Source organism: Talpa occidentalis, unplaced genomic scaffold (assembly GCF_014898055.3).
Source record: "Talpa occidentalis isolate TD23 unplaced genomic scaffold, MPIMG_talOcc4v2.1 talOcc4.17, whole genome shotgun sequence".
NCBI classification, from domain to species: Eukaryota; Metazoa; Chordata; class Mammalia; order Eulipotyphla; family Talpidae; genus Talpa; species Talpa occidentalis.
In genome coordinates, this window is record NW_023601754.1 from 57,866,495 (window position 1) to 57,890,871 (window position 24,377).

General features: G+C 57.3%; 4 protein-coding genes across 12 annotated transcripts in view; 2 read left to right on the plus strand and 2 right to left on the minus strand.

The window, feature by feature from the left end:
- The first annotated feature begins 535 nt into the window (after positions 1 to 535).
- FADS1 (fatty acid desaturase 1) lies at positions 536 to 12,149 on the plus strand. The gene is made up of 12 exons (XM_037517749.2): positions 536 to 932; positions 2,698 to 2,808; positions 3,297 to 3,494; positions 3,950 to 4,051; positions 4,155 to 4,283; positions 7,611 to 7,671; positions 8,015 to 8,091; positions 8,880 to 8,977; positions 9,147 to 9,243; positions 9,496 to 9,575; positions 9,665 to 9,790; positions 10,086 to 12,149. The coding sequence occupies exons 1-12, from the start codon at positions 735 to 737 to the stop codon at positions 10,135 to 10,137; spliced, it is 1,329 nt and encodes a 442-aa protein (XP_037373646.1). The 5' UTR covers positions 536 to 734; the 3' UTR covers positions 10,138 to 12,149.
- A 687-nt stretch (positions 12,150 to 12,836) lies between these two features.
- FEN1 (flap structure-specific endonuclease 1) lies at positions 12,837 to 19,061 on the minus strand. Of its 2 annotated transcripts, XM_054697578.1 has the most exons (3): positions 18,911 to 19,061; positions 18,195 to 18,616; positions 12,837 to 15,762 (listed from the first exon to the last, which is right to left on the minus strand). In XM_054697578.1, the coding sequence occupies exon 3, from the start codon at positions 15,741 to 15,743 to the stop codon at positions 14,601 to 14,603; it is 1,143 nt and encodes a 380-aa protein (XP_054553553.1). In that variant the 5' UTR covers positions 15,744 to 15,762; positions 18,195 to 18,616; positions 18,911 to 19,061; the 3' UTR covers positions 12,837 to 14,600. The 2 variants fall into 2 exon arrangements, with proteins under 2 accessions (XP_054553553.1, XP_037373661.1); XM_037517764.2 differs by lacking the exon at positions 18,195 to 18,616.
- On the plus strand, positions 18,514 to 21,996 carry TMEM258 (transmembrane protein 258). The gene is made up of 4 exons (XM_054697597.1): positions 18,514 to 18,633; positions 20,076 to 20,185; positions 20,630 to 20,766; positions 21,922 to 21,996. Exons 1-3 carry the CDS (start codon positions 18,529 to 18,531, stop codon positions 20,754 to 20,756), a joined length of 342 nt encoding a protein of 113 aa, XP_054553572.1. The 5' UTR covers positions 18,514 to 18,528; the 3' UTR covers positions 20,757 to 20,766; positions 21,922 to 21,996.
- The window catches only part of MYRF (myelin regulatory factor), a 32,277-nt gene continuing 29,754 nt past the window's right edge, over positions 21,855 to 24,377 (minus strand). For all 8 annotated transcript variants that reach the window (XM_054697556.1, XM_037517686.2, XM_037517689.2 and 5 more), the window contains one exon: positions 21,855 to 24,345. In XM_054697556.1, the coding sequence (XP_054553531.1) occupies positions 24,265 to 24,345 (81 nt within the window). In that variant the 3' untranslated portion in view covers positions 21,855 to 24,264. The remainder of the gene's footprint in view (positions 24,346 to 24,377) is intronic.

A 24,377-nucleotide genomic window follows, 5' to 3' on the forward strand; every position in this document is an offset into this window, starting at 1 on the left:
TCTTGACACTGCAACAGTGTCTTGACTGGTGACCAAACCTTGGGGGATGCCATCCCCATCCCTCACAGCCCAGAGATTTCAGTCCCAAGTCTCTAGACTTTCAGGCCTCCCCTTAGGGGCGGGCAGAGAGGCCTGAGCTTGAAGCTGCAGGCTCCCTCCTAGCCTAGGGCCTCCCAGGCGCCAGGAGATGCACAGTTCACTTTAAAAACCAAAATAAAAACAGAAAAGGCCAGTAGGATCACAACAATTGGGCACTTTTAATATTCTGTTGAGCAAAGTGAGGCATGAACACCGGCCCCTCACCCCAATAAATGCTAATGCTGCTGTTCACTAAGTAGCTGCCAAGGGTTCTCCGCTGTTCTCGGGCTGCACATCCCCCATGCCGAGACCGCCCCGCGCTCGGTGGGCACCCCAGCACCTCCCCCAGAACGGTAATTCCGGGGAGCAGGCTCCGCGAGGGAAGCGGGACCCCACGCCGCGCTCTGGGGCCCGCGAGGGGCACTCTCCGGGCGGGGGCGGGGGCGGGAGCGGGGGCGGGGGTTCGCTCCCGCGCCACGCGGCTGGGCCAATGGGAGCGCGCGCGGCGGGGCCCGGCGGTCCGCGCCGCGGCGGCTGAAAACCCGGCGCGCGGGCTGCGGGCTCCGGGCACGCGCCGCCGACCTGCCCCGGAGGCCGCGAGCCCGAGCGCGCGCCCGAGCGCCCTGCCCGGCCGGTGCGCGGAGTCGCCGGGCCCCATGGCCCCCGGGACCCCGGCCCCGCGGCCCGCCCCGGGCCCGCGCCACTTCACCTGGGCCGAGGTGGCGCAGCACTCGGGGCGCGAGGGGGAGCGCTGGCTCGTGGTCGAGCGGAAGGTTTACGACATCAGCGAGTTCGCGCGCCGGCACCCGGGGGGCTCGCGGGTCCTCAGCCACTACGCCGGGCAGGACGCCTCGGTGAGCGCGGCGGGCGGGCGGGGCCGGGCGGCCGGGGAGTCTGCACCCCGGCCCCCGCGCTTTCGGGGGAGGCCGGCCGGCGCCCGAGCAAACCTGTTGCCCGCGACTGCGCGCGCCGCGGCACGAGGCGGCCGCGGGAAATGGAGCCGGGCGTGGGATGGAGCCCGCGTCGTGCAGACACAAAGGGTCGCGCCGCCCCTGCGGGCCTCGGGTCTGGAGCCCGCGCCCGCGCCCGGGCGTGGAAGGAGACGGAGGAGACCCGACGCCGGCGCGGCCCGGCCAGGGCAGAGCCGCGACCTGCCTCGATGGCGGCGGGGGGAAGGGAGCGCCGCGCCGCGGGCTGGACGGCCGCGAGCAGGGGCGCGCGGGGCCCTCCCGGGGGCAGCCGCGGCGCGGCGGGCACCGGTGACCAGGGCAGGGCAGGGCAGGGCAGGGGCGGCCGGCCCGGGGGCCGCGGGCACTGCGGGGGGCGGCGCGCCCCGTGCACACGCTCGGGGCTCGGAGCCGCCGGCCTTTGTTGGGCGGGACCTGTCTGCGCGCCTGGGCTGCGGCCGAGCCGGGCCTCCGCGGGCGGCCAGCGCGCCCCTGCCCGCGCCGTTGCTCGTCTTTCCAGACCTGCGCTGGGGGCTGAGCGTCGGGCGCCTCCCTGCTGGATGCGAGAACCGGGGTGGCCTTTAGGGACTCCAAGGCTGGGGCGAGTCTCCTCCCCCCCCCTCCGCCGAGTCCCCTCCCTCCCGCCCTCCCCCGCGAGTCCCCCCGCCCCCCTCCGCCGAGTCCCCTCCCCCTACAACCTCCCCGTCGCGTGACCCGTCCCGTACCCCACTCCCCGCCCTCGCCATCCCAGGGCGCGCTTCGGGCCGTCGGGGGCCCATCCTGGCGCAGCGGGGCGGACGCCCCGGGAAGGGGACCCTGCCCGCCACCGCACGCGGCCGCCTGGAGGGCGAGGCCGGCGCCAGTGCGGGTCACCCGGAGTGACCCCCGGGGAGCCGAAGGCCGACCAGGGGGGCTGGCGCATGCGCGGGCCGGGTGGGCGCCCAGACCGGGGCTTCCTGCCGGGTAGTTGGGGGCCCGGGATGGCCGCAGCGGGGACAGCGATTGGTTGGGGTGTGTGGTGCCACCGGCCGTCGGCCCCGCCCTGGCTCCCGCCTCCGGGCCGCTGCCAGCAGGGCCTGGGGGCTGACCTGGGGACTGGAATCTCCCGGGCCACCCGCCTCCAGGAACCAAAACTAGGGCCCTGGGGCAGGCGGGGATCTGAGAGCTGGGAACAGTGGAGCCCCAGCCACAGCCGCCAGCGACCAGGGGAGGGGGAGCAAAGTAAAAATTCCCGTTTCCACGCAGGGAGTCTCCCTCATCACGCTGTGGTGAACGCTGCCCCAGAGGCGCTTGTTACAAGTCCCACAGTTTCATGCCCCCCCCTTTCTGGTTGTTTCTAACCTAGACTAAATTCACGCGTGAAAGGGGTCCCTAGACACAAGGAAGGGCCGCCCAGGCAGGTCTTCCCTGGTCTCCCCACCACCACTTTCTATCCCTCCGTGGGGAGCCCGTAGAATCGCAGTGCTGGGTGATCCTGGAAAAGGAATGAGTGAGCCCCCTCAAAGGGTGACTGGCTGGAGGGGGGCGGGGTCTTGCTTGGACTTGGGCACAGGCCCCTTGCTGGCAGGACTGCGGGGGCTGGATCTGGGGGCTACCTTGGAGGTGAGCCCTCCTCCTGGGGAGCGGGGGCGCCACTGCTTCCTTGCTCAGCCTCTGCCTTCTGCTCTTGCAGGACCCCTTCGAGGCATTCCACATCGACAAGGGCCTGGTGAGGAAGTACATGAACTCGCTCCTGATCGGAGAGCTGTCTCCTGAGCAGCCCAGCTTCGAGCCCACCAAGAATGTGAGAGCCACTTTGCTGTTTGGTGACCCTGTGGTTGTTGAGGGGCGGAGCAGAGCCTAGATATGAGCCCAGGTGACACAGACAGTGGTTCTCGGGAGGCCTGAGGTCCCCTGCTTCTTGCGCGGGTCACTGGTCGCAGAGCCTGGGAGCCTGTAGATCTCACTAGGCCGCTGCTACCACCGCCGGCAGCGGCGGCGTGACACCTCGCCAAACACCCCCGTGGCTCTCACGTACCTGCAGATGCTTTCACAGCGTGGCCAGGACCACAGGGCTGCACAGGTGGCCCAGGGACATGGATCACCGCACCCACGTGTTCTTAGGCAGAGTCCCATGGCACCTCCTCCCGTCACCCTTCCGTGGTGTTATGCTGTCCTCACCTAGGGCTTCCCACAGCATCCCTGGAGGTTGCTGCTGGGCCTGCGTCTCCGGCAGTGTTGGGCGGCAGCTGGGCAGAATGGCAGCCTTCTCCCCCCTCCATTCTTGCGCAGAAAGAGCTGATCGATGAGTTCCGGGAGCTGCGGGCCACGGTGGAGCGCATGGGTCTCATGCAGGCCAACCACATCTTCTTCCTGCTGTACCTGCTGCACATCCTGCTGATGGATGTCGCCGCCTGGCTCACTCTCTGGTTCTTTGGGACGTCCTTTGTGCCCTTCATCGTCTGCGCCGTGCTGCTGAGCACAGTTCAGGTGAGAGCCCTGGGCTTGCGGCCACCGTGGCCAACTCAGCATCCCTGGCTAAAGTTCTCTGTACCCTTCGGGCCAGGGAGCCCTGGTCTCTGCTCGGGGCAGAGCTGGGTACACCTGCGAGTTAGCGCAGAAAGAGCACACATCCCACTGTCTGTGCTGTCTGCCCCATGCCACAGGCTTCTCAGTTTCTCAGCAAAGCCTGGCTTACTCCCCACCTCACACTGCCCAACATGCTATTAATGGGGTACACCTGACTGTCAGGATCTGTTGCCAAGCCTGCTGCTCGCCTTGGAGTTCGTCTCTGTCCCTTTCTGTAGTTTGGGTGTTCATTCGGTCAGAAGTCACAGGACTAGGTGGATGCAGGAAGTGGGAGAGGCTGAAGGACCTGCTGAGTCGGTGAGAGGGACACTGGGCTGTGGGCCGTGGGCCGCACCCAGCACTGACCTTCTCCCCAGGCCCAGGCTGGCTGGCTGCAGCATGACTTTGGACACCTATCTGTCTTCAGGACCTCAACGTGGAACCACCTACTGCATCATTTTGTGATTGGGCACCTGAAGGTCTGTGGGATGGGGTTGGGGGCTCTGGAGCACCCATCGGAGTCGGGCTGCCTGGGGCAGCGGGGACACTGCGCCGTCATACTCATGGCCTGCTTCTCCGCAGGGGGCCCCGGCCAGCTGGTGGAACCACATGCACTTCCAGCACCATGCCAAGCCCAACTGCTTTCGCAAAGACCCAGACATCAACATGCACCCCTTCTTCTTTGCCTTAGGCAAGATCCTCTCTGTGGAGGTAAGCAGAGGCGTCAGTGGCAGGGCCTTTTAGAATGGGAAGTGCTCGCCATGCTGCCAGGGTCTGACAGCCTGGCTGGAGGGCTGTTTGAAGTTTCGAAGCACTGGGCGGTAAACACGCTGCCCAGGACAGAATCACCTATCCTCCCTTGTGGTCAGATTTCCTGAAAATCCCTGCTCATCCTCAAAGCTGATGGATGACCCTCCTCGGGGGTGCCTTCTGGACACACCTACCCCAGTCAGGCACCCCCTGGGCTTTGTATTGCTATTTTTTTTTTTTCTTTTATAGAGGCATGTTTTATTTATTTATTTATTTGTTTGTTCATTTGTTTTGTTTATACAAGCACTGGGTACAGTCAGAAGCTAGGGAGGGTGAGAGAATTCACCAGAGCCAGAGCGGGGAGCAGAGCAGGCAGAGGGACCGAAGGACACTGCTGAGGGGAGCAGCGGGTGGCAGGAGAGGTCTGCGCACCATGTGGGACCCTCCTCCAGTGGCCGGGGAGCAGCCGGGGATCGAGCCGGCGCTGCAGAGGCTGAGGGCAGCTTCGCAACCCAGCGCTCAACCACTGCGCCACCGGGGAGGCCCTATTTTTTTTTTTTTTTTTTTTTTAAGATTTATTTATTTATACAAGCACTGGGTATAGTCAGAAACACGGGAAGGTGAGAGAATTCACCAGAGCCAGAGTGGGGAACAGAACAGGCAGACTGACGAAATACACTGCTGAGGGGAGCAGTGGGCACAGCAGAAGTCTACGTGCCATGTGGGGCCCTTGCCAGACAGCCAGGGATCTAACCAGCGCTGTAGAGGTTGCAGGCAGCCTCGCAGCCCAGCGCTCAACCGCTGCGCCACCGGGGAGGCCCGGCTTTGTATTGCTCTTTGTTAGATTTTGAGAGCCTACCAGTCAGGGTCTTCTCCATCGAGAGTAGGATCATCTTACTCTTCTCTGATGCCCAGTGTCTAGAACATTCGTTCACTGACCCCACCTACCTGACCCCAGTCAGCCTTCCAGGGCGGTGGGCATTAGGTTGCGTTCTTGTAATGCAGCTGCTAAGGGGAGATGGTCTGGGATGGAGCTCTGGAGTCCTGCCAGGACCCCCTCCACCACTAAGTGACATTGCAGCATGCCACGGAGTTGTCCTTCAACACATTTCTGTTCTAGGCCTAAGTTGAAGGTGGCTTGGCTCTCCTCTCTCCTGTGAGAGGCGCTCTATGGAAGGCTTTGGCAGCACAGACTATTCTGCCACCAGGAGCCCCTGGGCCGAGATGAGCAGCCTACCTTCTATCTTATTCTGGTTTGCGCCACAGTGTTCTGATCCTGGCGCCCAGCCCCGCCCACTCGGCTGGCTGCTTCTGGTGTGGGGATCTGGGGAGCACTCTGTCAAACTTAGATAGTGTCTAAGTTTAAGAGAACTTTCTCACTCTACTGCTTTTATTGCTTCTTGGTGCTAAGGGTTTCTGGAAAGTTCTCTCTACAGACTTTTAAAAATAGAGAATTATCTGGAACCGAAATAGCTGTCTCCTGGTTGCCTACTCATGAGGCTGAGTGTAGGCTGCCTGTTAGTAAATGCCCAGGCTACAGGCTATAGGCCTCGGATCAGCCCAGCAGGTACAGCTTACCAGCACTGATCCCTGTGCTGATCCACTGTGTCCGCCCCAGGGCCTTTCCACTCACGTGGAGGACAGGGGGTGCAGATACTTCACCCTAAATCCTGGCCTCCACAGGAGTCAAAACACCTTAGGGTCCAGCTACTAGGATCCTGATGGCGTTTGCTTGCTGTTCAAGGAGGCAGCAGTGGACAGGGCTCCTTGGGAACAGTTCCAGAGTCCTGCCGCCTACCTCCCAAACAAGGCAGATGCTCTTCCACTTTTCCTGTTCATGTGTGGGATGGGGTAATTTCACCCCCACATATGAATCATCAGCAAGCCTTGTTAGTACTGCCTCCAGATATGCCAAATCCATGGCCATCTCCAGCCTTATGCAGCTCCCCGCAACTCTACCTGACCCCGCCTCCAGCTCAGTGAGCCTTTCGATTATGCCACACCTGGCAAAAGCCCTGCATGCCTACCCCCTGCCCCCCGCCCTGGGCACAAGTCCAGTGTCCTGACCTGGGCTCCCTAAGGCCCATCTAGTTTTCTGGCCTTTCAGCTGTTCTCCCCACTGCTGGTTCATCCCAGGCACGTGCCTTCTTCCTGGCCCTTGAGCACCCCAAGTCCTTGTACTGGCAGTTCCCTCTGCCTTAAGGGCTCTTCCCCTGAATTTACACCTTGCTGGCTCCCTCTCCTCATTTAGTTCTCAGATGTCAGTAGCTCAAGGAGGTCCAACCGACCACCCTCACAAAATGCTGCATCGGTCGCTCTGTCTTGTTTTCCTGGTTTTGATCTTAATTACCTTGGGCCCTGCTTACAAATTTATCATAAGCTCAGTAGGGATGGGAGCTCTTTATTACTCACCTCTGTATTCTCAGCACCGACGACAGTGCCTGACACATAGGCGGTGCTCAGAGTACTTGTTGAATGACTCGAGTTAATACAGAAAGAACGCTCGGTCCAGCAATGCCCTGCACAGCAGGGGGACACTTGAGAGAAGGGTGAGTGGCGCTCTGCTCTGCACTGAGTCCCTGTGCCGAGGTCGGTCATCTGATCAACAGCACTTGTTGGGGCAGAGGTGGGAGAGCCATCAAGGGCAACAGGAGAGCTTTGTTGTCATGTTCCTGGAAACCCATGCCAGGGGCCTCTGGGCTGGTTGGATGACCGGCAGGCAGGCCCAGCCTGGCTTAGAGCCATGAGGCTTACAAAATAACCACTACCATGGGGAAAAACCTTGCCAGAACCTTCAGATTGCATAGTTATTTTTCACGTACTTCCTACAAATAGATGCCAAACTTTGCCTAGCTTTCAAGGGATTTTATAAAGCTCGTGTTGAAGTCAAAGAGACCAAGAAGATTTTGATGGGAAAGAGAAAGGCCTGGATGGATGTACAGGAACGGTTTTCCTGTGTCAAAGTGAAAATGTCTGTGGAGACTCTGATGTCACACAAGTGCCAGATGGAAGGAAGGGGGACCTGGTGACGCGGATGCCTTTGAGTGAACAAAGGAGACCTGAGGACCAGGGGACGCAGGTGTCTCTGTGGACCTGGGGCCATGGAGCTGCATGTCACGATGCAAAGGCACACAGCAGCCTGGGCTGGGCCTGCAGAAGCCTTCCAGTATGCCTGGGAGGCTTCCGCCCTCACCCTCCCAGAAAGGGGCCTAAACTCCAGAACAGGGAAAAGCCAAAGTCAAGGGCGAGGACAATGGGTGACTGATCTGTGTTTGCGTCTCTTCACAGCTCGGGAAACAGAAGAAGAGGTACATGCCCTACAACCACCAGCACAAATACTTCTTCCTGAGTGAGTGTCTGCGACTAGCACCCTCCAGGGCACTGCCTTGGGAGGGGTGCAGAAGCAACTCCCAGTGCTTTACTCCCCCCTGGGGGCTCTCTGCCGTCTCCACTGAGCTGTCACAGGCTAATGTTTGCTCAAAGGTCACGGTGCCAGGGCCAGCTAGTTTTTGCAGCTCTATCCTGGTATCCTGCTGCTTCCAGTGGACTGGGAAGCTGCGGTGATGTGCCCATGGGGCGGGGGTGGGGAAATGGCAGAGGGGGCAGCTCCAGGCTGGAGGCCATCTCTCCAGCACTGACCAGCCTTTTAGTACCTGGTGCTGCTCACACCACCTCATCTCCCTGCCTCCTAGTCGGGCCCCCAGCCTTGCTGCCGCTCTACTTCCAGTGGTATATTTTCTACTTTGTCATCCAGCGGAAGAAGTGGGTGGTGAGTATGCATGGCCCAGGACTCCCTGTCCCTTTGTCTCCTGCACCCTGAGGGAGGGGGAAGGGCGTCTCCAGGAGAAATGGCAAAGATTTACTTGAGAACCAGGCGCAGCTCTTCCCTACCCTGATGCCCACGCCTGATTTCATAAAGCTGGCATCTCCTGACATAATGCCCAGGGCTGGGCTGGGGACTAGGCAAGTAGAGAAAGAGGCAGCAGCTCCTCTCAGGAAACTTCTAATAAAGCAGGATGTGGTTGATATCAGAGAAGAGCTACAGGTAGAAAGTTCTAGGGTTCCAGAAAGGGCCTGGCTGGATAAGAGGCATGAGAAAAGGCCACGTGAAGCCACTCTAGTTGCACAGGACTGAAGTGGGGCAGGTGAGCATGGCCCTCGAGCAGAGAAACTGGGATGTGAGGGTGCTCAGCCACTGGATGTGTTGGGAAGGACTAAAGTGTCCTCAAGTGCACCTCAAGTGTCCTCAAGTAGGGTGCAGAAAAACAACTGGAGAGTTGATCGGGTGCTGGGACTGACTGGGTCTTGATCTGGGCAGGTTGAAGGATTTCGGTAGCTTGGGTGCAGGGGTGTGGTACAGACAGCAGGGAGACCCCGAGGGGACCTATAGAGGAAGAGCAAGGTGGCTTGGGGGTGGCAGGAAGGACAGCTGAATGGAGAAGCCAGTGGTGGCTGAGTGTCCCAGTTGGGAGGGCCTAGGAGGACACCCCTTGCAAGGAATAGCCGGGTGGGAGCGGAGGTGCCCGAGCCGCCAACGCACACCGCCTCTCGCCACAGGACTTGGCCTGGATGATCTCCTTCTATGCCCGCATCTCCCTCACTTATGTGCCGCTGCTGGGGCTGAAGGGCTTCCTGGGCCTTTTCTTCCTGGTCAGGTTGTATCTGATGGGGCACAGGGAAAGCCAGCTGTTAGATCTGGGGACTGTGTTTTGGGGAGCAGGGGGTGTATCAGATGTCGGCTTAGGAGGGCGCAGGGGGAGGGGGTCTGAGAACTCTGGGCTCTGCAGATACTATTTCTCTCCGTGTGCTGTATGTACCCACCAGGTTTCTGGAGAGCAATTGGTTTGTGTGGGTGACACAGATGAACCACATCCCCATGCACATTGATCACGACCAGAACAGAGACTGGGTCTCCACCCAGGTAAGGGACGGTCGCTCGGTCACTCTGGACGTCACACCACTCATCACAAGCTGCAGGCGCCGGGTCGGGGTGGGGCGGACAGTGCTAAAAGCCCCAGTCAGCTGTGTATCCACTTGAAGCTTCTCTGCCTCTGCTGTGGGGAGAAGGGAGTGGGGCCCCCAGCATCCCTCCTCAGCCAGTTTACCTGGAGAAGGCTAGGCGGGCCTTTCTCTCCGTCCCCAGCGCCTGCTCTCCCCTGACCCTGTCTTCCAGCTCCAGGCCACCTGCAACGTCCACAAGTCCCCCTTCAACGACTGGTTCAGCGGACATCTCAACTTCCAGATTGAGCACCAGTGAGTGGGGAGACCTGGGAGGGTGCACATGTGGGGGACAGGTGGGAGCCAAGGAGTAGGAGCCACTAACTGCCCCTGTCCTCCCGAAGTCTGTTCCCCACGATGCCGCGGCACAATTACCACAAGGTGGCTCCCCTGGTACAGTCCCTGTGCGCCAAGTACGGCATCACGTACCAGTCCAAGCCTCTGCTCTCCGCCTTTGCCGACATTGTCCAGTGAGTACCGGGCCTGGGAAGAGGCGAAACGTGGAGGGAGCGACGGGAGGGCCTGCTCAGTGGTCTGGAATGGAGGTCCCCAAGGCCAAGGATGGCCACTGCTGGTCTGTGGCGAGCTCAGGCCTTTGCTCCCAGGCGGTGCCCACCCACTTCCTCAGAAGCCTGGGGAGGACAGCCTTCATGTGGAAGGGGCCTGGCCGCGGAGAAGGGCCTCCATCCCTCGGAAGAGCCTTTCTCGCTACTGCACTTCCGGGGCTCAGCTTCCTCACTGCCTGTCCTTCTCTTGCCCCCGCAGCTCCCTGAAGGAGTCGGGGCAGCTCTGGCTGGATGCCTACCTGCACCAGTAACAGCCGCGCAGCCGAGAGAGGAGCCTCTGGAGCCAAGGCAGCGGGGAGCCGGAGGGGCAGCACCACTACACTTCTAATATTGGGGGAGACCAATCCAACTCCTCCCCCTTCTCTTCCTGGTACAGAACTCAGATCCTGAAGGGGTGCGGAACATGCACACCCCCTGGAAGAAGGGATACAGCTGTGGGCAGGGCCGTGAGAGGTCCCTGCTTCTTCCAGGTTGGCAGATGCAGATGGCTGGTGAGGAGAGGAAGCCAGGAGGTGTGTGAGAACAGGGAGTTAGGGAAAGATTTAGCACTAAACCTGCCCCAGGGTAGGGGTGAGCCAGCCTCACGGGTCCACCCCTCAGTGCCTACTCCACCCTTGCACACCAGCTTCAGACTTCAGAGGTTCACAGGCTGGAGGGAGATGAAGCAGCTTAGCCTTTTGTGCAAGATTTAGGAAGACAGCATTAGTGCTTAGAATCCTGAGCCTCTCCGTCCAGAGGGCCAGGGGAACATCAGGTCCTAGTCTTGACGAAACAAGTCACTGATTAAAATCCCTTAAGTTTTTGAGTCACTTCTGACACCACCCGCGCGCCCAGGAAGGGGAGGCCGCTCCTTGCTCTACAAGCAGGTGGGACAACTCAGTCCTCTCCCTGGAAACATGACCCCCGGTGGTGTCCACTGCTTCCCTGCCTATAATTGCAAGTTTAATAAAATAGCCATCAGTGAGCACAAGGGACTGCATGGAACACAGGTGCCTCGGCCACAAAGCCTGTAAAGGAGAGGGGAGATCGTCACAGCCGGAACCACCGCGGTACCGCATTACTCCTGAGCAGGAGCGGTGGGTCCTGCTCAGACCAACTGTAGATCTAAGCCAGAAACAGGAAGATCAAAACAGAGAAGCTTATGATGGCCACTGCTCTCTGCAGGCACCCTGTGTCTTTCTCTGCGGGAAATCAGGTAGGAATTTCAGATAATCTCCTATGGTCTAATATGGAAATACAGTTTTTTAATTCTGGTTTTTATAAAGTAAAACAGCTTAACCTCCTTCTAGAGAGCAGAAATAGGCATGTGCCATGTGCCCCAGGAATCGTTCCTGGTCCCAGGGCCTGTCCTCAGCACCCACGCTTCCCTCCCTACGCCCACAGACTTTCCGCCCCAGGGAAGAGATTATTCCTGCACCTGCTCAGCAGCATCTGCTTTAGGCATTATTAACATTTTGGACACTGGGACAACTGCAGACTTCAAGAAGGAAAAAGCAGCAGAGCCTTGTGCAAGTTCATCTTTTGTTTCAGGAGAGAATGGCAGACAGGGAGATGGTCTAGGGGTTGTTCAGGGGCCAGAGGCACCGCCTGTGGAAAGGCTTATGATTACTTCCAGGTTTGTCAAAATACAGGCAGGTTAAGAAAGAGGTGGAGACCTGGCTGTGAGTTGGGATCTCAAACTAGAAACTGAATGGAGTTCCACTGTCATTGGCTTCCTCCCTCCAGAATAGGTGCGGACCTTTCTCCATCCCTGTTCCCTGCAGTGTCGCCAGCTGTCAAGCCATCTGGCTTAGGACCCAGGCTGCCCAATCTGAGCAAACCCAGCAAGGCTTACTGAGCCAAGTCCAAACTTCTAGGAACTTCCTCAAAGCATCTCAACCACTGTGGCCTTCTCGCTTCAGCCTAGACCAGCGTGGTCCCACATGGCCAAGGGACAGACCAGTGACGAAAGGCTCAGACTGTTTGTAACAGTCAGATGAGTGGTCTCAGCCAATCAGATGGCAGATGAGGACAGGATTAGTGGGCAGGGCACCTTTTCTTACAGGTCGTGGCAGGAGTAACATTTTTAAAAACGCCAACTTGTACGTTTATCTTTGTTCCCTTTATCTTCCTGTGACTTTCCTGGAGGCAATTTCTTTAATTAGGTCCAATATCAGTATCCTCTGTGTGTGTGCCAGTCCTGTTACATCCCAGTGAAGTACAATTGAGAAATAAAGTTAATTCTGACCAAATAAAGGCTGTTAACCTGTGATCCTCCTTGTCACTCCCGCGTGGGCCGACAGGGCCTCCACAGGCTGCTGTGCCCTGTCTACTCGCGTGGCTCTAACTGCTTTCTGAACATGAGTCCCTGGAGATGGACTCCCGTTTGCATAACCCTTTTGGACAAAGGGAGGAGTATCAGGACCCTCAGGAAAACATCTAGGCAAGGGGGAAGTACAGTAAGAAAAGCAAAGCCGACGCCCACACATTCATACGCTTCCCACGTGCCTCCTTTCCTCCTGCCATGAGGCAACATCCTCACTCTTTCTGAATCCTACATGGTGAGTCAGTCTGACTCATTTCTACTCCCAACATGACCAGTCCCCAAACTTTTCCTTTTTGCTTAAATCTCTCAGAGCTGGCCTGCAAAGCAATCCTTTAACCTTCATCCTACTAGAACGGCTCTCTTTGCTGTGCAAATTAGACCATGCGGTATAAAAATTTGCAGCAGCATAGATTTTCCCTGAAGTGTCAGTGGTAAATAAACTTCCAGAATTTCAAATAATAAAAACCACTCTACTTGCTTGACTGCAAGGTACTAGCTGGACTGCAGGGAGGTGACAGCTAAGAAGGTTCCCTGGGCCCAACCGTGATTCCCACAGGCTTAGCTGCACAGGACTTGGATCAGGAAATGGAGTTTCCAGTAAGCATCTGGGGTTTCTTTTCTTTTTAAAGATTTATTTATTTATACAAGCACTGGGTACAGTCAGAAGCGCGGGAGGGTGAAAGAATTCAACAAAGCCAGAGAGGGGAGCAGAACAGGCAGACAGACGAAACACTGCTGATGGGAGCAGTGGCATGGCAGGAGAGGTCTGTCACGCCATGTGGGCCCCTCGCCGGTAGCTGAGGATCGAACCGGCACTGCAGAGGCCGTGGGCAGCTTCGCAGCCCAGCTCTCAACCGCTGCGCCCCCAGGGGAGGCCCCTAGTAAGCATTTGACTTGTTCACTTTGGGAACACTGATTTCATCCATCTGGGCAGTGAACATAACTAAGAAGCCTACCTTCAGGCTAGAACTTTCTATCCCCACTAGTTATGAGGGTGTCCCTGGGGAGACTATCCCCTCCCTGTTTCAACGAGAAGAGCTCTTGTATCTGAGGCTCCACATAAGATTTCACTTGAAAAACAGATTGCTCCATTTAAAAATTTGAAAACCACAAGTCTTTAGCCTTGAGGCTTAATCTGTCAAAATGCTAACTTAAATTTCAGTCGCTTAAGTGTCCTTGTTAAAAACCTCCAATGCGTAGTATAGGAATGCTAAGAAGTTAGAAACACCAAGTAGCCCTACCTCCCCATCCCAGTTTTATCAGGAGCATCAAACTTGCAACACAACAACATTCCATCTCAAGCAGCAGCTGAGTCTGATGTTACAAAGGAACAAGGGAATGATTTTTGAATGGCAGCTCTCACAATTTACAAACGAGTCAGTGCTTGGATGCTATGGAGTAGCTGACCTAAACTATGAGGTGTTCTTCAAGGAGTCGTCTTTCTCTCCCACAATTGGTAGAAAAGTAGAGTTTCACTAAATGTATTAAAACTTCCTTCCCGGCCAGATACTAAGCTTTGTGCCCCAGCTGCCCTGGCCATTCCATGGGGCATGGCGCCCTCTTGTGGCCACCCTCAACCCACCTGTTTCTAGGCTACAATTTTAGCATGCCATCTAGGAGCAAAAGGAACACTACCTTCTGCCCGAAGGCTGGGCGCTCGGCATGTTTACAACTTCTAAAAAAACACAACGTTCTGGTTACTCTGATAATTTTATTGACTTTTTTTCTCATAACTTTGAAATAAAAACATCACACCAAAAGTAGCATTTTATCCCAAAGTCTCAATTCAGTTGGATGGTCTCAGAGAAGCCATGAGAAAAACTTTGCCACCTCGCCCCACTGAATAACCACTATAAAGGCTCAGGCTCACGCTTCTGCCCCACCCCCCCCCACGACACAGCCAGTACTCTAACCTTGCTGCCAACTCCAGAACCCCCACCTCTCGGTCAGTCTCATCTCGGTGGCTCTTCCCACAGGCTCACGCCGGGCCTTCCCGATGACGCTCCTTCAAGGTGGGTCAGGACAGCCAGAGCAGCACAGTCTGCTTCCATCACCTCCCGCCAGAAAATCATTTCTGTACAGTCCTTTGTTTCCACCATTTTTCTCCCTCTCCCTCCTTCCCATCTCGTTGCCATCACCGTCACGTAACAATGGATTCAGTGTCCATCACGTTGCCTGGGCGGTGGTTTGAGCCTGACATACTTTCCTGAGCTAAAAAGGGAGGAAACAAAGTACCTCTGTGGCCTTCCTGCCATAGATCAAGTGAAAAAGGGAAAAGCACTACTGATAAGGGTAGCGCGAGAAGCCCTACCCCCTCCCCGCCCCCACGGAGGTCCCTAGCGCTAGCTCTTGAGGGTGCAATACGGCAGATATTCTGGGGTCAAGAAGGTATCACGGGGGGAAACTCATTTATTTCCCCCTTTTGAACTTCCCTGCTGCCCCAGTCTTTGCCTTCTTCTTATTGGGTCCCTTGGATTCTGGCTCCTTGCGCTTAGCTGAAGAAAGCGAGCCAGTCACCTTGAAGAAGTCATCCAGGCGGCCCTGGGTGCTGCCCTGGCGGCTCTTGCTCAGTCTCTTGACCCCGCTGCGGATGCGCTCCTCAGAGAACTGCTTTTCACCACACATGAACTTGACGAGCTCTTCTTCATTGGGCTCGCTCCACTTCAGCTCTACTGACTCGGGGTCGAGCACCTCCGGGTCCAGAAAGAGCTGCTGGGCCTCCTTGTGGAGCCAGTTTTCCGGCACGGGGTACTTGTTGGGGTCGAGTCGACGCACAATCTCCTCAATGCTCTTGTGCTTCTGGATGAGGTCCACGGCCCGCTTGGGCCCGATGCCCCGAATGCTCTCACAGTAGTCACTGCCCAGCAGGATGCACAGATCCACAAACTGCTCCTGGTTGAGGCCCAGATCCTGCAGAATCCGGCCCAGGTGGAATTCCTGGATCGGCAGCTTCTTGGCCTCGCTGGCAGTCAGGTGTCGCATGAGCACGGGGCTGCCGAAGGTCAGGCAATCCATGTCCTCCGTGGCTGCGGCATAGACTTTGCCGGCCTTCACCAGAGCAGCACAGCTGGCTTCAGCCTCACTGGGCGCGTCGAGGAATGGGATGCCCATGAGGCTCAGCAGATGCTTGCACTCATCGTTGTGTTGCTTGGTGACCTTCACCAGCCGCTTAGTAAACTTTTCCACTTCCTCCTCGGCCCCAGCAGCCTGAGCCTGCTGCAGCTGCTTCTCCGCCTCAGCCCGCCGCTCACTGCGTTTGGCCAGCTCCCCTGACTTGAGCTGCGGTGGCTTGCCGTCGAAGACATACACGGGCTTGATGCCGTTCTCCATCATGCGGATGGTGCGGTAGAACATGCCCATCAGGTGGCTGGTGGTCTCACCCTCCTCATTCTGCAGCACGTCTCCACCCTGGCGCACGGCAATCAGGAACTGATAAATGCTCATGGAAGCATCGATGGCCACCTTGCGGCCAAAGTAGCTCTTGATGTCATTCTCTCGGATGGCACCAGGGGCCACATCGGCAATCAGTTTGGCCAGGCCTTGAATTCCCATAGCAACAGAGGAGGGCTGGCTTAAAAAAAAAAATAAAAGGGCCAGTAAGACAAGGAGGAATGTAAAGGATACAAAAGGACAAGGGCCACAGCTGGTGCTATCTCACCAACTTCCCCGCCTGCAGCTAAACAAACAAATCTAACCCAACAAAAAGGACAGCAGGTCAGCAAGGTAGAGGATGAAAGATGAACAAGACAGTTTCCCATTTGTCAAGAAATTTACAGCTTAGCAAGGGAGTTCACTCAGTTAATACTAAGGTTCCGGGATTATCAGAAGCCAAGCTGGGTACTAAGAGGCACAAGACACCTGCGGTTGTCCTCAAGGAACTTAGTTTTGTACATGACACAGGTGGGCCACCATGCAATCCACAGGAGAGCGCCCAGCCCAGCTCGAGAAGTCCAGGGACAAGAACGACAGAACTGAGCCCCAAAGCACAAGCAAACACCAGTGAAGAAGCAAAGATGAGGTGAGGCAGGTAGAGGAGCATAAACACAGGCGAATGTGCAAAGGTGAAACACATCTATGTCGATTCATGTGCTGATTTGTGAACACAGCCATTCCTTCTTTGTCCCTTTAAACCCTCACTGAACATTCCCAAGTCAACTCATTCCTCCCTGTCAGCAGCCACGATGGTTGGGGCTGTGCATCCCCTTGGCAAGGCCACGGTGCCAGTACTTAATCAAACACTAGCCCCGAGTGGCTGTGAAGGTCTGGTTGAGGCGGCTCCCAATGGCCATCAGTTGACTTTAAGGAGGTTATCTCACATGGTGGGCCTCCTCCAATCAGCCAAAAGCAAAAGCGGAGGTTTCCCAAGAAGAAATTCTGCCTCAAGAGTAGCATCAGCACCTGCCTGAGCTGCTGGCCAGCCAGACGGCCTACAATTTTTCAAACTTGTCAACCCCCACAATCACCTGAACCCACTCCTTTAAAATAAGCCCCTCTCTCTACAGCCACATCCAATTCGTTCTATTTCTTTCTTTTTTTTAAATTTTATTTATTTATGCAAGCACTGGGTACAGTCAGAAGCGCGGGAGGGTGAGAGAATTCACCAGAGCCAGAGGGGGGAGCAGAGCAGGCAGAAGGACCGAAGTACACTGCTGAGGGGAGCAGCGGGCGGCAGGAGAGGTCTGCGCGCCATGTGGGACCCTCCTCCAGTGGCCGGGGAGCAGCCGGGGATTGAACCGGTGCTGCAGAGGCTGCGGGCAGCTTCGCAACCCAGCACTCAACCACTGAGCCACCAGGGAGGCCCTCGTTCTATTTCTTTCAAGAATCCTGACTGACAGAGCAGCCTTGAAGGGGTGATGAAACATGGAAGAGCAGTATCTTTCTCGCGCACTGCTCTCCTCTCCCCTCAGCCTTCCTTGCGCTGGGGTATTTCTCCTTCCACCATCACGTTGCTGGGAGCTTCGTCTTTCCCTTTGTCTTTTCTCTCATCACTAAGTCTCAATAGCGAAGTCCATGGCGTCTACCCAAGCCCAGGTCCTGATCTAGGGGCCTGGCATGCTGTAGTCACCCAGTCCAGAACTGCACGCGTGGGGTTCGGGCCGCTTAAAATAGGGCAGCGTTGGCCGCACCAGCACCAGCTTTCTGCTACTTCCAACTAAAACCTGTACTTTATACTCACTTAGTTTCCTTCAACTGCTTTTAAAAAAGCCAAATTAGGGGGGGGGGAACCTCATCTGAAGCAGTAGTACCTGTTATATTTTTAAATATTATATTTTTAAATGTGTCATTAAGAAGCATTTCTGGGGTGCTACTTAAGTCACCACCACCAATACTACACACCGCCCCCCCTTCCTTCGCGGGCTTTTTCATTGACCTCGTTCCCTTCTGATAATGATTAAGTGCAAACACCCGCCCCTGGCACCAGGTCTTCCACACCCTGGTCCCCAGTTTACGGTGCCCACCGGGAAACCCAGGACAGAGCGCGGGCGCGGAACTGTCCTTTCTCGCGCCCTCTCCTCTGCGCCCCTGCAGCGCTCTCGGGTGCAGCTCAAGTTAGTTCCCTGCCCACGGCGGGGCTGCGGCCTCCAGCCCGGCGCCAGCAGTCACCATCCGGGGGCAGCACAAGCCACCGGGCGGGCGACCAGACGCGGCGGCGAGGCCTGCCCGGGGCACGGGGTCGCAGATGCCGGGGTCCCGACACACACACCAGGAGCCCGCGGGGTCTCCCCTCCGGAACCCCTCCGCTCCCGGGGTGCGCGCGTCCAGCCGGCCGCTCGGCCTCTCGGCAGGGCGCGTCTCCCCGTCGGCAGCGACGCCCCCACCGCATCCCTCAGAGGCGGGCAGGAGAGCGTGAGGCTTGAAGAACGCTCTCACCCTGGCCCTAGAGACGCAGCGACCACGACGCGGGCGCTCCGGCCTCTTCCCACCCCCGGAGCGGGGGGCTCGGGCTTCCGCGCCCGGCGGCCACGTCACCCTCCAAGGCGCGCCCCATGGGCTCGCACCTACCTGGTCTCTGGGGCGCGAGGCCTCGGCCGTTGGCGCTTGGTCAGCACCGCTCCCGCTTCAGCGCCGCCGCGGGTCGCCTCTCGCTTCACCGCCTTCAGAAGCCCGCGCTCGCGTCACGTGACCTATCGCCGCGCACAGACTCCTGGGGAGTGTAGTGCAGCCCTTCGCCCCCTCTGCCCGCTTCTCTCATGGCGAGCTGTACAGCGACGGTCAGCTGGCTCTGTCAGCGAGCCGACCCTGCTCGTGCCCACTTCCTGCGCTTACTCCACACCAGAGCCTCCGCAGGCCCCAGCTCTCGGGGCCCCCCCTAAGCCCCAGGACTACAAGTCCCACAATGCCATTCGGCAGACGCACTTCCCCTTCCGGCTCAACAGCGCCAGTTGCTGCCGACGTGTTCTTCCGGTGCGGAGCGGCGGACTACCCTGTGGTCGGCAAAATGGTGAGAGGGTTGAGGGAAGCTCCAGACCGGGCAGTGAGGATGCCTCCAACCTGACCCACACCTCGCTGCCCTCGCAAAGGCTTCAGACCCCCGAGATCCAGAAGCCAGAAGGCCCCTGGGTCCTCCGCTTGGGCTGAGGGGCGGGAAGGGAAGCTCCTGGCCATCCATGGACGCCTTAGCTTGAGATTTTGATCGCCCTGGACTCTGATCTCGCGGTTTATAAGAGTGAGGGGCTTCGGGGTCATTTTTCACATTTCAGAGCTTTTAAATTTTTTACCTGTGATCAACTTCTAATCTCTGTCAGGAATGCTCTTCCCCCCGCCCCACCCGTGTTCATCTCACGGCGCCCCTGGCAATTGTCTTCTTAGGGAAGCGCTTTCAACTCGCTCAGCCCCTGGGCCTGGGAGCTCTCTCCTGGGAGCTTCCCAAGCTCATGACAGACCTCGTGCCACGTTTCTTGGATTTGTTTGTTATCTGTCACGCCTCCCAGTGACCGCCATCTGACGTGCCTCCAGCCCTGGGATGATGTCTATTCATCTTTGTGTTCTCAGGGCCAAACACAGGGCCTGCAATTAGAGGCTCAATAAATGGCAGCCATTGTCTTTACCATGGGGGGGTGCATACATGCTTATTGAATTGAATTCTAGTGTCTCTTAGAACAATGGGGTCGGTTTACTTGTCCAGAGTTGTTATGTTCTGGGTTTTGGAAGCATTGGGTGGGTGACAATGGACGTTAACATTTGTACGGAACTTGTCACTCACAACTCTCATTCACAGGCATTATCTCATAGTCTCCCCTGTCACCTTAGGAAGGAAACAAACACCTAGTGAGCCAGATGAGTGAGCCACATGCTTGTACATTATCATCTTAGATCATCCAGCAACCCCGGGGGGGGGGGGGTAGATACTATAACAGTTTACTGAGATTCATCTTCGTAGAGCCAGAATTCTAACTGATGCCTTTCCTGAGATTCCATAATAGTGTATTGGGGAGAATATAGACTTCGCACCTGAGCTCTGGATACTGGTCCAGGCTCTGTGACTTGCAGCAGGGATTCTAGGCTTGGTGTTTAAAGACACGGTTCCGTGAAGCTCCTAAAAATTTCGACAGACTTTCTCGCATGTGGTTCTTCCCCGGTCATGGTGTCAGTGACCTCAGAAAATGTTAAGGAACATGGATCTGTAGCTCATCAGTCACTTGTCTCAGTCCTTGCATCTCAGTTACCTTTTTGAAAAGACAAAGCACCACCGGAGTCGAAGATGCAATTGTAGTTGCATTCCCAAACTGAATCCCTTGATGTTGTCCTGAAGGATTGCCATGTTTCCCAGTCTGAAATAGGCCTCTAGCAGTCACAGCGGCTAGAGGCTCTTTGATAACCCACGTTCCCCCCAGGATGACGTCATGAGGTTTTTGATGGCTCTCATCTCGTGCCCTCCCCCAGGAACTCGAGGCCATGAGCAGATACACCAGCCCGGTCAACCCAGCTGTCTTCCCTCACCTGACCGTGGTGCTATTGGCCATTGGCATGTTCTTCACTGCATGGTTCTTCGTGTATCCTTTCGCTGTGCAGCCAGTGGGCCTGAATTAGTGATGTGGGAACAGAACCGGGCTGGGGATCTGAACTCTGGTGGGGGGTGGGGGAGGTTAAGGCAGTCGAGGAGAGACCCAAGATCAGGTTCAGGTGAGTTCACTTTGCTCTTCAGATTTCCAGGACATAAGCAGAGGGCCTGGCAAGACTGGAGACTGGGGCGAGGGGACCTGAAGTTGGAAAAGTTCTGTGAGGAGGAGTGTTGGGAGAGAAGAGGGCTCTGAGTGGCTGCACCATTCATTTGCTGTGTGGCCCAGGGCAAGTGAACCCCTCTGGGCCGCAGTTTCTTCTTGAGTGCAGACTGTGGAGTCCAGGTCATCTCTTGGGCCCCTCTGCCTGGCCTCCAGAACGGCATCAGCCAGGAAGCCTCTTGCACAGTCCATGCCTTTGCTTAACTGCCCTGCCAGTTACGAGGTCACCTCCACCAAGTACACTCGGGATATCTACAAAGAGCTCCTCATCTCCCTGGTGGCCTCGCTCTTCATGGGCTTTGGCGTCCTCTTCCTGCTTCTTTGGGTCGGCATCTATGTCTGAGCTCCCACAGGTAAGAACCGTGATGGGGCGGGACACTGGAGAAACCTCCCCACACTGGCGTCAGACAGCTGACCTTGGTTAATGGAGATGGCTCAGCAGACGGGGCACATGTGCCTCTTCATCTGGCTCATGGAGATTTGGGCCTCGATCTGGCTTTAGGCTCTGACTACCCTTCCCAGGGCCATACACGTGGGAAGACCCAGAGGGGTTAAGTCTCCTCTCATACATCCATGACGTGGAGAGGCTTCTGGGAAATGGGTTTGCAGGGACTCAGGATGTGGGACTCACAGCTCGCTGCAAGTCGTATGTACCATCTCGGTCAGTCTGAGTGTCAGACATCCTGCTACTTCACTGACTGATTAAAACACACACAGACACACACACACACACACACCCCTCCCCCAATCCACCACGCAGGTCCCTGAGAATGGGCTGAGGCAGCCAGTCAGTGAGAAGAGATCAAGAAGGCACTGGTCTCACTGATACCCCTCTCCTCTTTCAGGTTCCCACCAGGAGGCTTCACGGAATTCCCGCTTTTGTAAATTAATTTTTTTGTATTATTGCCAGACGTGTCCCCCCTGCCGCTCACAATAAAGGCAGATGCACGACCGCCCAGTCTGGTGCCTGTTCTGTGAAGGAGGGCTGATGCTGTGGGGCTTCCCAGCCCCTCCTCTCCCTACTTCTCTTCTGCCTTTCAGTTGGTTCCTGTTGTTGGGAAGCCCAGCTCTGTCCCGCTGAGGGGTGGGTGCGAGGGCGCCTGTCCTTGGAAGTTAAGGCCTGCCACTTGTTTTCTAGGGCAGGCCTCAGTGGGAACCTCCAATGGACTAGAACCCTTCCTGGCCCAGTCTCCTCCTCTCAATGCAGCCACCCTTCTATGAGTGGGGGACCCTTGCAAGACTGTCCCTATTTTTAACCCAGGCAGGCCAGGAAGCAGTAGGTCAGTGGGTAGCGGGGTGCGCCGAGTCCTATTCCCAAGCCTCGCGTGATGCTAAGAAGGGTGACCGGGTACAAGGGGTCCATCTGGCTCAGGGCGCTCTGCTATTTCAGTTGGTGTCAGGCCCATGAGCAACTCCATCTTCCACCATAACAGCCTCAAGAACAGATGGGGAAGCAGACCCAGATACAAAGCAGTATTTATACATTTATTTATATATGTATATTTCAGAAGAAAAGAACAGTTCAGCAGACAGGAAGCAAGCCTCTGCCCGCCTCGGCGTCAGAGTGGGTACGTGATAAATATGAGTCACTGCTCAGGGACGGGGGGCGGGGGGCTGGGAGTTAACTGGGAGCGAGGGGGAGCTCTAGGCACATGCCGGCTTTTAGGGGGACATAATGTGGGCAGGGGGACCTGGGCATCTAGAGGCCCTATGTACAGCTTGAAGCTTGGGGGAGATTAGCCCAGTGGCTATGGGAGTACGTGGAGTAAGGGACAGGCTGCTGGACCCCGGGTGGGGGTTGGGGCCAAGACACCCACTCACCAGCGCCAGGCCACTGTCGGCCTCCAGCAGGTGACCACTCACCTTCCTGGAAGCCCTTTGAATTTACTGGGCTTAAGGCAACTTTGGTCCGAGGTTGACCCCCTTAGAGCAGCTTGGAGCCCCAGCTTGGCCCCCACCCCTGCCCTGAGGACCCTCCCCAGGCATGGAGACATCCAGTGCTCACTAGATTGGGGCTCTGCTATGTCCACGTGGGCTCCAGGGGAGGGGGAGGGCCACTTTCCAGTAAAGGACTGAGGGGGCCACAGTCCACGGACATGCTCCCCACTGAGGAAGCCCCAGGATCCCTATCACAGGGGCTGGGAAAAGGCTGTTTTAAGGCCTAGGGAGGGTCTCCCCAGTGGGAGAAGGGTGGACAGTAGTCATAAGGCGTGGCCCCCTGCATGGTGTGGAAGGCCATGTAATTCCTATGTCAGAATGAGGGCGTGGAGGCGCACCGCGGACGGCGGGGCGTGGGGCTCGCTGGTGTTGCCCGTCCTGAGGATAAGTGCTTTGAGAGCCAGCGCAGAGGGGACCCGCAGTTCCTAGGCTTCTTTGAGAGTCAGCTCCTCCACAGAAAAGCCTCCCGTTCAAAGTGGAGAATGAGAGGTAGGAGGGCAAGGCCTGGCTCCCCCAAAAGGGCAGAACAACACCCAGGGTCGGCAGTTCCCACCCCTCTTCAAACCCACAGCAGCCGTACTCCATGATTTGGGCAATCCTTCCGCGGGTCGGGATGTGGCTTCAGATTGCTCCAGACAGCCACTAAGAAAGGTTCACAGTGCCACTTGACGTAAGCCTTTATCCCTAACCCAAGCCTGCTGGCCCCCTCCCAGGAGGAGTGAGCAGAGGGGTCTCTCTAGCTCTCCAAGCTTCTGATTTGGGGAGACAAGGCCACTAGCAGACAAGAGTGGAGGGGGACGCCAGAGTCCTGCTCGGGGTTGGGAGGCGCGTCTCCAGGCTCCCTGGGACAGAGCCGTCAGGGCCTTGTCCTGGCGAGTGACCACCAGCAGGCCCACTCTGGCTTCCATCCTGCCACTCCTGCCCAGGTTCAAGTGCATTTTAGTCATCACTCCGCTACTAATGGCAGAAGCTCTGCATCCACCCACCAAACAAGACCAGCCTGCCTTGCAGGGATTCCTGCTCCTCTGCTCAGAAAATGATGGGTCCCCTATACCACACACATTCTGGAAGCTTCCACAAACCTAGGCCATAGGGCTGCGACACCGTCTGGGGCTTACAGGGACCTTCCTTCCCAGGGGACTCCAGGTTCAAGAGCGCAAGGCTTACCTGGCCCGCTGGCCCCCCTGGTTCAGCCAGGCACTAGGTATCCGGTTACATGATCAGTCTCTCCAACTCACAGGCACATGGTCAGTTTCTCCAACTCACCTAGGGCTGGCTTCTGCTACCCCAGGGGCTCATGGGAACTCCGCTCTCCCAGGGGAAAGGGACCTCCTGGGCCTTGCTTAAAGCTTAGAAGTCCAAGTCAGCGTAACAGTCAAACCCTAAAAAAGTCCACTACCTTGCTTCCCAACCCACTCTGGGGAGCAGCTTCAAGGATGGGGGCATCTGCCCTCCACTCACTGGGGTCTGAGCCAAGTCTCTTAGGGCTCAATCCAAGACCCCTGTTGATTTCAAAGGTCCACTCCAAATGAGGGGTGCTTCCAGTCTCGAAGGGGAGGCGGGGAGGGGGCTTGTACAGTCACAGGCTTCCCCTTGCCTCCAGGGTGCCTGAAGCCAGCCCTCCAACCACCAGAGTGGACAGGTGGGAATTGGGCCTGTCCTGCCCCAGGAGGTCCCTGTCCAGCTCTGCCGTGGGATGAGGGGCCACCAGCAGGACAGCAGCTCCAGTGTGAGGACTTCCAGTTTCACCAGTCGTGGGGAGGGCCGAGCCCAGCTCAGTCTCTCCAAGAGAGCGCCAGTGAGTGGAGAGAGCTGGGGCGCAGGCTCCAGTGTAACACCATGACATCCAGTGCGTGTGGCGGTGACACCTGGGGACCCAGGGCCCTGCTGTACAGCTGCCCGGGGAGGGCAGCTCAGTCACACAGGCGGTAGAAGTGGAAGTAGTAGTCTGTGGCTGGCCGGCCCAGGGCTTCTGAACTGCAGTTGGCCTGACCCTGGGTGGAAGGGCAGTGGGAAGGGGTCAGGA